General features: G+C 48.9%; 1 protein-coding gene across 1 annotated transcript; it reads right to left on the bottom strand.

Annotated features, from left to right (window-relative positions):
* Positions 1 to 10,780: 10,780 nt before the first annotated feature.
* LOC109782171 (NADPH-dependent aldehyde reductase-like protein, chloroplastic) lies at positions 10,781 to 11,818 on the bottom strand. The gene has a single exon (XM_020340772.3). The coding sequence runs from the start codon at positions 11,734 to 11,736 to the stop codon at positions 10,906 to 10,908; it is 831 nt and encodes a 276-aa protein (XP_020196361.1). The 5' UTR covers positions 11,737 to 11,818; the 3' UTR covers positions 10,781 to 10,905.
* Positions 11,819 to 12,050: the final 232 nt, after the last annotated feature.

Below are 12,050 nucleotides of genomic sequence, written 5' to 3'. Positions count from 1 at the left end.
AATGAAAAACAAGGATAAGCTCAGTAAGCCGTCGTCAGCTGGTCGTGTGGCCGGCAAAGGCTTGTCCACAAAATGGTCGTCATACTATAACGCTGGTGGGTGAAAGGAGAAAAAGACTAGCTCGGAAAGCTAGTCACGCGAGGTTCAAGAACTCAAGGCACAAGTGGCGCGGATTTCGGAGATTGTCTAAGAGCAAGTGCAACAACAACTGGGAACGACGCTCACCGCCATTGTGCCTAGCTTGATTGAGGGGCTGCAGGCGTGGATTGCGGGCAGCCAACAGGGGCCGCCCCCGGTTCCCAGCTTCACGGCTAGCAACTTGCACAACGCGCAGGCGGTGCCATTGGTGTCTCCGGCGGAGGCGGTATTGGTGTCTCCGGCGTCGGCACGGGCATTGGAGCTTAATGCACCCGGGTGTACGCCGGCCGGCACCTCGGCAGCAAGCGGCCCCTCCGTCAGTTGCACGCCCGCCGTTGGCGGTGCCACGACATTAGCTGAGCTCGACGCCATCACGGTAACTAAGCCTCTCGGCCGATGACTTCATCTCCTTGCCTTTGACTGGGCATCCCTGACGCCCTACATGTTTTCGCAGGGCGCCGCCGATGTTCCATGCACTCTCCTGCACTTCATGGGCGGCGAGTTGATCGATGTCGCCAAGGGCAGAATCGTTCAACCGGGCAACCCCGTGTTCCACGGTAATCCGATGCCACCCACCATGTATAGGGTTGAATTGGTTCGGGTGCTGCCAGGCTGCGACGAGTTGTTACCTCCGATTCGACCCGCTGGGGCCGACGAAGATGATGTGATGACCCTCAGCGCCTGCGTAAGCTAGCCCCTGCTTTGGCCAAAGAGCCAGATTCGTTTGGGGGCGGGAGACACCACCCCACAGACAACACCGCCAGTCGTGCCGGCGCCAAGCCATGGCAAGACCGCCGCAACGCTACCGGACATGTCGGACATCCCTATGGCACAGGATCCGGACATGCATATGGCACAGGATCCGGACAACGACGACAACGACGACGGTACATTTACCAACGTCGATAAGTACCTTGCCGAACATGGGTACGGTGACGAATTCTTCGGGCCTCCTTCTCAAGAACCCAACCCTGAAAAAGACGACCGCGATCGAGCTGGTATCGCGGAGAAACCCAATTGCAACTGGCGTCGTCTGGCATTCAGTTCTTAGGAGACGCCTCCAGCTGCCGCCTTCACCGAGCCTCAGATAGCCGAGGTGCGGAATATTATCAGCCCCAACACACTCAAGAAGGCGGTCTCTGAGCAGAACTCGATCCCATTACAGGAGATGAGGAAGAAGGGACGGAAATGAAAGAATAACAAGGGCGGTGCGAGCCAGCCGGCATCGAGTACGATCCGTGCTCAGGACGGGCCACCTTCACCTAAGGATATCTCGAGGAGGGTGCATGTGGCGGGTAGGCCGATGCTACCGACTAATCTGCTCAATGCTGCAACCGGTGCTATGCGGAGTCTGCATGACAGTGTTCTTTCTTTGGAGAAGCGGCGTCTCTCCGAGAATGATGTGGCATACCTGGTTTTCGTGGCCAAGGTGCCAGAGGGCAAGGGCTTTGTGGATAGCGCCATCGGGGGTACGATTGTCCTGCGGTTTGATGACATCTTCGCTATGTTTAACCTTCATCCACTGCACTACACCTTCGTTTGGCTATTTTCGATGAGTATGGAGATGCGGATCATTAGAGACAAGACCCCGGACATCGTGATAGTCGACCCCTTCTACATGTGTGCCAAGATCTTGGGCAGCGCTGGGGACCGGCAAGTCGCGAGTTCATACCTCGAAGGCATCATTCTGGCAAACCCAGATAAGGATAACTTCCTCGTGCCTTACTTTCCTGAGTAAGTCATCCCCTCACCGCCCCGTAACATATGATTTCTTAGATTTCGATCGTTCTTTTTTTTCTAACATTCGGTGTTTTGTGCAGTGGCACACATTGCACACTCATCCTCTTAAGCCCGAAATATTCCATGGCCACGTATTTCGACCCGGACTGTCAGTCGAAGAAAGACTACACAAATATCAAGAAAGTTCTTGATGATGTTCTCCCCGGCTACGCCAGATCTGGAGGCACCTTCAGCAGGCCAGTTCGTAGGTACGGCAAGCACATCTTCAGCCACAATACGACGTTCTCCTGCGTCAAGCAGCCGCCTGGCGGTCAGAAGGATGCCTACTACGCCCTCCATCACATGCGGGCGATCGTACGGGACCATAATCACCTTCTGCTACCAAATAATCTCAAAGATTGGGCCGCACGCTTGTCGGCAATCCAGGACGCGGACATCAGACGAGAATTCTTTCGCATCCAGTCGGAGTTTGCGGAAATCATCCATCAAGATGTCCTTCGTACCTCGGGGCAGTTCTATCTCAGACATCAACCATCCAACAGTGAGATAGAAACAACGCTACAAATGGAGGCTGACAACGCCCGCGATTTCATGACCATCACGAAAGACGGCGGCTTCATCCACGCTCCGGTCCCTAAGTCGAGTCGAAAGTAGTGATGCTATGTAGTTCTGAAATGTCGATTGGCTCATGTTGTAATATTAAACTTTAATGAACTTGTATGTCTCTTTGGTTTGGACAGTCGTTCAACTTATATGTAATCGATGCTATTTATTAGTAGGACCATGAATCGTGCTATTAATGTGTTGCTTTTCTCTTTCGATCCTTTTGTTGCATACTTATATATTGCTTATGTATTGTCTGTGAATTGCTACTAACGTTTTGTTTGGCTAGTGCATAGAGATGCCATCGTATGTCGTGTACAAGGGTAAGGTTCCCGGAGTCTACGACGACTGGGAGGAGTGTCGGAGACAGGTTCACCGTTTCAGTGGTAACAGTTACAAAGGGTACACCACTAGGGCGGAGGCGGAAGCTAGATACGCGCGCTATCTAGCGGGAGAGAGGAGGGAGCGGAGGAGGAACCGGATGAAGACCAGTTTCATCGCGATGATGCTAATCGTGATGACCACAGCTCTCTTCTATCTGATGGTAGTTTAGATGATCGATATCGACTTGTAATGTGAAGACAAACTCGCTACTCGCGGTTTCGAGACTTGTAATGTTCTAACTTTGTTCGGTATTTTGAATTCGGAGACTAATATGATGAATTGTATTCGGAGACTAATCTTCTATTGTATTTGATAACTCTGCTGTTTATATATTGTGCCGTCTATATTCTGTGCAGTAATATGTTTTGTAACCTGTGCAAATATCAGAAAAGAAAAAATCCCTAATATTCATACTAGTGGCGCACCACCCAGAACTTTAGTGGCGCACTGCAAAATTCATACTAGTGGCACATCAGCAAGCAGTGCGCCATTAGTAAGCCAGAGACATGGTTAAATATGGCCCCCTGCGAGGCATTCTAATGGCGCACCGTAGGGTATACTAATGGCGCACTACATGGTGCGCCATTAGTATCTGGTATACTAATGGCGCACCTGTGATGCGCCATTAGTAATAAAATCTAATGGTGTGGTGCTAGTGGCGCACCTGTAGTGCGCCATTAGAAGGCAAAACAGGTGCGCCACTAGCAGCCCTTTTCCTAGTAGTGTGATCAGTGGACGGGCCCCTGAGAGAGGGTCGTGAGAAGTCGCCGCAATATACTAGCTTGATACCGGATAGGTCCATATGGTACCTACTATTGTCCGAAGACGCGTATGCGCATAGTTCGGTCAAGCCGAACACTGAGCACTTTGAATTCTCTGCATTGAATAAGCAATGCAGTAGCCCCCGAGACACTGGTCGGGTGGCAACACCAAATCAGGGGATCGATGTGCCCCTTTAATATTTGTAAATAATGAGCACGAAGCCAAGTAGCCCCCGAGCCTTAATGTGGGCACGGGTGGCCGAATTAAGAATCGATATACAGAGTAAAATCACAGATTATGTGTAATGATTCTACGTGTCCAAGTACTTTACATCATTATTTTGACTCCATTGCGACCGTTTATCAGTTGAAAGTGGCCCATCGTCGGCTTCTACCCCTTTGTAGATACTACGCAGGGTGTTTCCGCAATAACAAGAGAACCCTTAGCCGACGTCTCGGTGCCTGAAGGCGGTTGTGTTAGCGAAAACGAGGCAATCAGATATGCGGGCTTTATAACTTTCGCTTAGTCATAGGAGCTTTAAACTGGGGAAGCTAGCTATGAGCCCCCGGTTAGTGTTCGGCGACAGCCGAGGTCAAGCCATAAACACTTCGGCCAATATTATGAATGGCCCGTCATTTAACACAGTCATCGGATCGCTGACCAGTTTACGCTTATTGTGACAGTCAGTTTTCGGCTTTCTCCACTAAGGCGCTTAACCATGCTAGCTGGACGCACAATCGCAGTGGTTCTCCCATTGCGCACCTAGCCGAACAAAGCGGAACGTAGGATGCAAGCATAGGAGCCGGGCAAACCAACTATTAACCAAAGACGCAATTCGAAACCGATGCATATACATCAATGTCCGAGAATGTTTTTGCCGAATCCCTAAAGGTGTCCGGCGCCGCACTACGAGACTAATGATGGAAACACACAAATAGCTTAAAAGTACCATAGGCTCGGAAAACCAAAAACTTCAGTAAAAACTGGAAGCCCGAACTAGATCAAGTGTTCGGTGCCAAATCGAAAGTTAGTCTTAGAAAAAGAAAATTGTGTTGTTGTCGTGCTTTACAATGACACATCCTATCTCAAGACTACAAGCGGGTCAGCCTACGGCTTCAACCTCCTTATCCCGAAGGTGGAGTGCTTCTCCGAGGCTAGTTTAGCAAACTAAGTTCGAGCGGCTTTAGAGAGAAGCAAGGCTATCCGGCTATTGACCACACACTTGTGTCGAGAAAGGAGTGATAAATTAAAAAAAAAACTTTGCAACGACTAAGAAGAACACTTATTATAAAACGGCTCATTTAAGAGCCCCCAAGTGACTTGGTAAAAGAATTTTATGTATAATGATTGTACGTACCGAAGTACTAATATCATATCTTTGTTCACCCGAACTTTAAACGCGTCTTAACCGACCGTCGGCTTCTCCCTCTTCGGTCAAGGACCGAAAAGTGTTATGTACTCCACCTGTCGAAAATATCGATGGTGTTTTCGATAACCAGGCCATAAGGCTGTAACAGACAAAGCGCGCTCAGGGAACTTATGCTATATTACTGACGAAGTGTAAGAAGCATCTTCGAAGAAAATAGTACCCCCACCGATACCTTTCTTCGTTGCTCATTGTTACTATGAGACTTGTGCAATAGATTTTTTGTACTCATGAGTTCCGTTGTGTGCCGACCATAATTGAAAACAATAAGAGTGCTAGCTTTCGGCTTCACCCAGTCTGAGGCCCGAACTCAGATGACCCGATCGTGACAATCGCAGAGGTGCTCCCTTTACTCCCTAGCCGAACAATCGGGAACGTAGGGGTAAACATAGGAGCGAGGCAACCCAGCTTGCAAATCGCTTAAGTCAATATGATGCATATTGTGTCGTAATACATGAACAAGGAACGAAGCCGTACAAGTATAATCATATGCAAGAGGAAAGGCTTCATGAAGGAAGCCCCCAAGTGAACTGGGTATTTGAATTTGTGTGTCACAAACAAGGTTATGACAAGGAATTTTTTTCACAAACAACTTTTTGCCAAAAAGGTATAATGCTAGGTCGAACCGAACACAAGTTAAAAAATTTAAAACTTCGAGCATGAAGGTAACTTAGCTGGTTAATGTGTTCGGCATTGATGACGCGGTTCGAGCTTGATGCGGGACAAGGTTCCATCCCCCAAGCCGGTCCCGAGGTGGCGGAGCGAAGAGCTCGGCACTGCGAAGTGGTGACATAGCACGGCCAATGCAGGCCGGCAGAGTGACGCCGAAGTCCCCGGCGTGGGGTAATGAAGTGTTGACGAAGCCCCCATCCAGCCGAGGTGACGTGGTATGTCAGTACACCGAGTTGACGATACTGCCCGACCCGGATCATTTTCCTGTGCACAAAAAATAGTGCAAACCGGAGATAATAGTAATAATAATAATTTAAAAAATCGTTGCATAATAAATAATTTATGCAAAGTGAGTAATAAAAGAAAATATGGCCTGGGCGCCGAAGTGAATGTCGATGCGGGGCATCGGCGTGATGCGGTAAAGGCGTGGCAAAGCCTGAATTCACAGGTCGGTCCGAGTTCCGAATGCGGCGTTCGCCGGACTATGTACGGAAACTAACCGAATCACAAGCGACCGCCGTTAATGCGGCCACCATTTGATAGACCTGCATACATATGATGGACAAACCAAAGTAATAATTCCTTGGAAAAAATGAACCCAAATAAGCAAAAAATACTAGGATTAATAGCACCTGGTTTATTTGTTGTAGCAATCCAAAGAAAGGTGATTCCCAAAATTGGGGCTCGATCCACACACCCATTGCCTGATGGGCGATAAAGCAACGGCATGGCGATGCTGGCAAAGGTTGGCTTGCCGAGGCAAAGCCCTCGGTCCAGCTAACGTGACGAAGCTGGTCGGCTAGTGACGCCGAAGTCTCCGGAGTAGGTTGATGAAGAGATGGCGAAGCCCCCGGTCCAGCCGAGATGTCGAAGCGTCGATGTCAGCCGATGAGTCGAAGTAGGTCGGCGTGATGGACATCGGCTTGAAGAAGCAACAGTGCGGCCCTGTCGATGCCGGTCGTGACGTGGTCAATGCCATCTTGATGAAGTGACCGTGCGGTGATGCCGGTGTGCCCGCTCCGTGTAATCCGGGGGGCGGCAATGTTGGTGATGATTTATCCTTCGCGATGCCGAACTCTTGTTCAGCTTGCCGAGCTGATGATCCGAAGAAGTTGAGCTCGGCTCAATAAAGTGACAACGTGTCTAACGCAGGTCGGCAGCCGTAGAACAACGTTGTCGGGCTGGTTTGACACCAGCGCGATGGTGAAGATCATATTGGAAAAGACTTCAAAATTAGCGGGATGTGTCTGGGAACAAAACACAACACCCCATACAAAACTTCCTTCGAAAAGGATGTCCGAAATCCCGTTCATAAAAAAGATGAATTCGGGTCGGATTCGTTCTCGCGCAGAAAACAGATCCGAAAAGTGATGCACTAATCGGAAGGTTCCCGGAGTTTGGACGGTCGGATCGAGCTGAAATTTTTAGGGGTGGTAGATATAGGAATTCCGCAGCCGATCAACGGTTGGATCTTCCAAAGGACGCCCGAGCTAGAAGCTGGACACCACGCCCTAAACTCGTCCAGATTCCCGTCCAGATTTGACAGGGCTCCGGTATATCATGGATTGCCAGAGATTCCTCCATCGGAACTCGACGAAATTTTCCAGGGTTGCTGTAGACTCAATTCCGCACAATTCCACCGAAGCAATCGTTAGAACGATACTTGAGGAGGCGGTGGCGGCGGATACAAGTTCGCTGCCCAGAATAACCGCACGGTCGCCCGAGGGCAATTTTGACGTTGAGCCCCCGGGCTCCCTGGATGATTCCTCCATGATCTTGATAGAGATCGGAGTTGATGTTGATGAAGGCCCTCCTCCGAACATGACAATCGGAGGTAGGGCGCAGTCCTAGGTCCAGCCAAGGTGACCAGTCGAGCCGGTGACGAAGAAGCCGACGTCGCAGTTGATCTGCAGTCGAGCCATTGATCCTTTTGCCGATCACACAGCGAAACTCTCAATGAAAGCACCAATGTCGGTGTCAAAACCGGCGGATCTCGAGTAGGGGGTCCCGAACTGTGCGTCTAAGGCTAATGGTAACAGGAGGCGGGGGACACGATGTTTACCCAGGTTCGGGCCCTCTTGATGGAGGTAATACCCTACTTCCTGCTTGATTGATCTTGATGATATGAGTATTACAAGAGTTGATCTACCATGAGATCGTAGAGGCTAAACCCTAGAAGCTAGCCTGTGATTATGATTGTGTATATTATCTCTATCGACTAGCATGGCCTCGGTTTATATAATGCACCAGAGGCCTAGGATAACAAGAGTCCTAGACGAATACGCCGGTGGGGAGGAGTCCTTGCCTTGATCACCAAGTCTTCTGGAATCTTCCTTGTATGCGGCAGCTGTCCGAACTGGCCCATGAGTATACGGCCATGGGGTCCTCGACCCAATCCAACTGATCGGGAGACGACGTGATGAGTACCCCCTAGTCCAGGACACCGTCAGTCATTACGCATAGGGCTATAGCCCCAACTGCCCTATGCCTCTCTCCGCCACTGATAGTTTTGTTCATCTCTTGGAGAGAACTATAAACAGACTGAAAAGTTGGAAGGAAAAAATTTTATCTATGGGAGGGAAAGAAATCTTACTGTAGGCAGTTATTCAATCTATCCTATGTTTGTTGTGCCAGTCTTTAATATTCCCAAAAAACTTTGTAAGGAAATTATTGATGCAATGACGGAGTTTTGGTGGGGAGATACAGATGAAATTAAACGAATGCACCCGATGGCGTGGTGGAGAATGTGTATCCCTAAGAAAGATGAAGGTATGGGATTCCGTGACTTACACTCTTTTAGTCTGGCTATGTTGGCAAAACAGTCCTGAAGATTGATATCTACTTCAAATTCTCTGTGTGCACAAGTTCTTTAAGCTAAATAGTATCCAAACTGTAATTTACTCAAGGCAGGTCCAAAGAAGGGTTCCTCTTTCATTTGGCAAAGTATTGTGGCAGGTCTGAACACTTTTTGAAGAGGCCACATTTGAAGAGTGGGCTCAGGTCATATGATCATTATTTGGGAGGACCATTGGATCCCACGAAGCCCATTACATATGGTACTAACCCCAAAGGGACAAATACTACGGCAAACAGTAAATGAGCTCATTAATCCGATGACGGGTAACTGGGATGAGGTGCTAATTCGAGATATTTTTTAGGATTGACGTGGATAAAATTCTTTGAATACCTCTCAGTGAACATCAAGAAGACGATTTCATGGCTTAGCACTACACACTCGATCATATTCTTTCTCTGTCCGTTCGGCTTACTATGTTGAATGGGATCATTCTCACCGACACATACTTACTCGGGCTAATGGTGAAGGAGCATCTACATGCAATCCTGTTTGGAAAATTAATTTTATGGAAGCTACAAGCACCTAGTAAAGTTTAAAAAATTGCATGGAAGGCTCTGCATGGAATAGTACCGGGATTGGCAGCTCTAACAAATAGACATATCCCTACTACATCACAATGTCCGATATACTCTATGGGTCCTGAAGATGTCAAACACTTGATGTTTTCATTTGCTCGAGCAAAACAAGTATATATGTAGTTCCTTGGGCCTTTTGGATGTAATTCAAGATGCTGCAAACTTTGATAGATCAGGATCTGTTGTGTTGGAGGAGCTTTTGCGACGACCAGGTAATAAATACCCTATCCTTGGCCATGTTGGTCTGAAAGAATTAGTTATTGTTGGAGCTTGGTATATTTGCTGGCAGCGGAGGGAGTTTGTAATTAAAAGGAAATCAAGTGGCTAAGCCACCACGTACAACTTTTGCAATTCAGGCCTTGACGAGTAATTTTGGGGCAGAATGTTCACGTACTATTTCAAAGGAAACCAACCAGTGTAAACCTACAAAGGACACTTATAAATTGAATGTTGATGCTGCATACATGGGTGATGGTTCTGGTGGAGTAGGAGCAGTGGTGCGAAACTGCAATGGAGAAGCTATAACCTTTACAAAACTTGCTTGATGCGATTACGGGCCGAAGCAAAAGCATTACAGTATGGCCTGAATCTTGCTGACAGCTTGGGGGTGTGTTCCTGTCATTGTAGAATCGGAGTCGTTGGATATTGTTCAGGCATTTACTGGAACCATCCAAGTTTGGAGCCCCTACTTAGCGATTCTTGCAGACTGCTTTCAAATAGCTCACAAGATTGGTGCAATTTCTATACAACATTGCAACTAGGAAGCAAATTATGTGGCGCATAATTTAGCTAGACATGTTGTTATACTTCAAACTCTTCTGTTTTTCGGGATGATAATCCTCCTAGCTTTATTAATTCGGATGTAATAAACGATATAACTATTTTGAAGCATCAATAAAATGCACCATGAAGGCTTTCCCTCAATAAAAAAAACTGTTTGCACCAAATATTTTCAGCGCATGATTCTCAAAAAAAATGCTTGATCATGTGGTGGACAACTTAGATGTTACATAGCTAACTCTCATGTAGAAGAGAGTTAGCAAACTCTCAAAACCTAACATATATATCTACTAGTTGGAGCTGAGGCTTGTAAGAACTAGATTGCCAAAATTAACTGATTGCGCTACCCCCTCTACGCTTACACTTAGAGATGGTGAGAAATAGAAGACCATGTTTTTGTTATTTCATTCAAACTCAAACAACTCACCCTTCTACAATTTCAACTCAAATGACATTACTTTCTTTGACTTCTAAATGACCATATTTTTACGTCGTTATTTTGTTGAAGACATTGCTCGGATATGTTCGGACTGGTTAATCAATGTGAAAATTTAGATTCTGATCTTGTGTCGTTGAATCCGGTGACGAATTCGTTTGAGCGCCGCTCCCTTACTGAAGACGTTGTTGTTGAAGAATCTCGTCACCCGTGTATTGTCATGAGATGCTTGGCGCGGATATGACCATTGTTGTAATTTGTCAAACACGGAGTTGATGCTTTTGGGGGTTTTTTTTCTCGTCTACGCATAGCTTTGATCCTAACAATGCACATATCGGGTGTGTTTATTGTATTTGTATCATCTTGATGCTTCATTTCAAGCCAATAAAAAAGATTGTGTTCCGCTATTTAAGAAAAAGTTGTGCTTGTTCATTCATGTAAATCGACGTGACAACGTGGAGATCGACCGAGTGGACCTTCTCGTTTGTAATCGAGTTACACGCACACATCGGATATGAGCAAACGGCACAAACTACACGTACCCACCATTGACCCGAATCACCTGGCCGTTAATCCACCCGGCGGCGTCACTACAGAGAAAGCCGACCACCGGCGCCACGTCCGCTGGCTCGCCGATGCGCTTCATGGGGCACTCGCTGGCGACGGCCCTCACGCGCTCCTCGGACTTCCCGGCGTAGAACATGGGCGTGGCGACCGGCCCCGGCGCCATGCTGTTGGCCGTGATGCCCGTCCCGGCGAGCTCCTTGGCCAGCACCTTGGTCATGGCCTCCACGGCTGCCTTGGTCGCCACGTACGCGCCATACCCTGGCCGGAGCGACGCGACGTTCGACGACGAAAAGGTGACTATCCGCCCGCCGCCGCCTCTGACGAGCCGCCGGGCCGCCTGCCGGCAGCACAGGAACGTGCCGCGCGCGTTGACTCCGAAGGCGCGGTCCCACTGCTCCGGCTCGGTGTCCGCGATGGCCGGGTACGCGGCGTCCTGGAACCCGGCGGCCGCCACCACGATGTGGAGGTCGCGCCCGAACGCCGCCTGCGCCGCGTCGAACAGACGCTCCACCTGCACGGGGTCCGACACGTCGGCGCACACCGCGACCGCGCGAGGCGCGGACCTGCCTGCGGCGGCCGCGTTGAGGGATGCGACCAGCTGGTCCGCGGGTGCCGAGTCGCCGATGTAGCCGACGACGACGCGAGCGCCGAGGGATGCGAGGTGCGCGGTGACAGCGGCGCCAATGCCGCCAGCGCCACCGGTCACGATGGCCACGCGGCCGTCGAGCGGCGGCTGGTGGACGTCCGCAGCTGCCAGGAGGGAGGAGACATCTGCGTACTGCGGTGGACTGCTCATTGTTGGATCACGGCATGCAAAGCTGCTGCTGCACCATCTCTCCGATTATAAACTCATGTGTGGGTAAGCGTGGCAGGTGCAAGTGGAACAAATTTGAATTAATATTTTTCTTTGCGGAAATTTTTGAATTAATTAATGTTGTCGAGAGAAAATACTAGGTGACTTATTGTACGATAATACTTACATTCACGGGCAAGTTTCAACGGGCTTTCACCGGGTGGAGGACGTGCTATACTCTAATTGCTCCCCCCTCCCCCCACCCCAATTCTAAGTGGTGGAGCCCGTTCTAATTAACAAAATCACAGCCATTAATC

Source organism: Aegilops tauschii, chromosome 7, assembly GCF_002575655.3.
Source record: "Aegilops tauschii subsp. strangulata cultivar AL8/78 chromosome 7, Aet v6.0, whole genome shotgun sequence".
In the NCBI taxonomy this organism is placed as follows: Eukaryota; Viridiplantae; Streptophyta; class Magnoliopsida; order Poales; family Poaceae; genus Aegilops; species Aegilops tauschii.
The sequence above is the reverse complement of the archived record's forward strand: the minus strand, read 5'-3'. Positions and strand labels throughout refer to the sequence as shown.

Coding starts and splice junctions, on each gene's coding strand:
- LOC109782171 (XM_020340772.3), bottom strand. CDS start 11,736: ATGAGCAGTCCACCGCAGTACGCAGATGTCTCCTCCCTCCTGGCAGCT.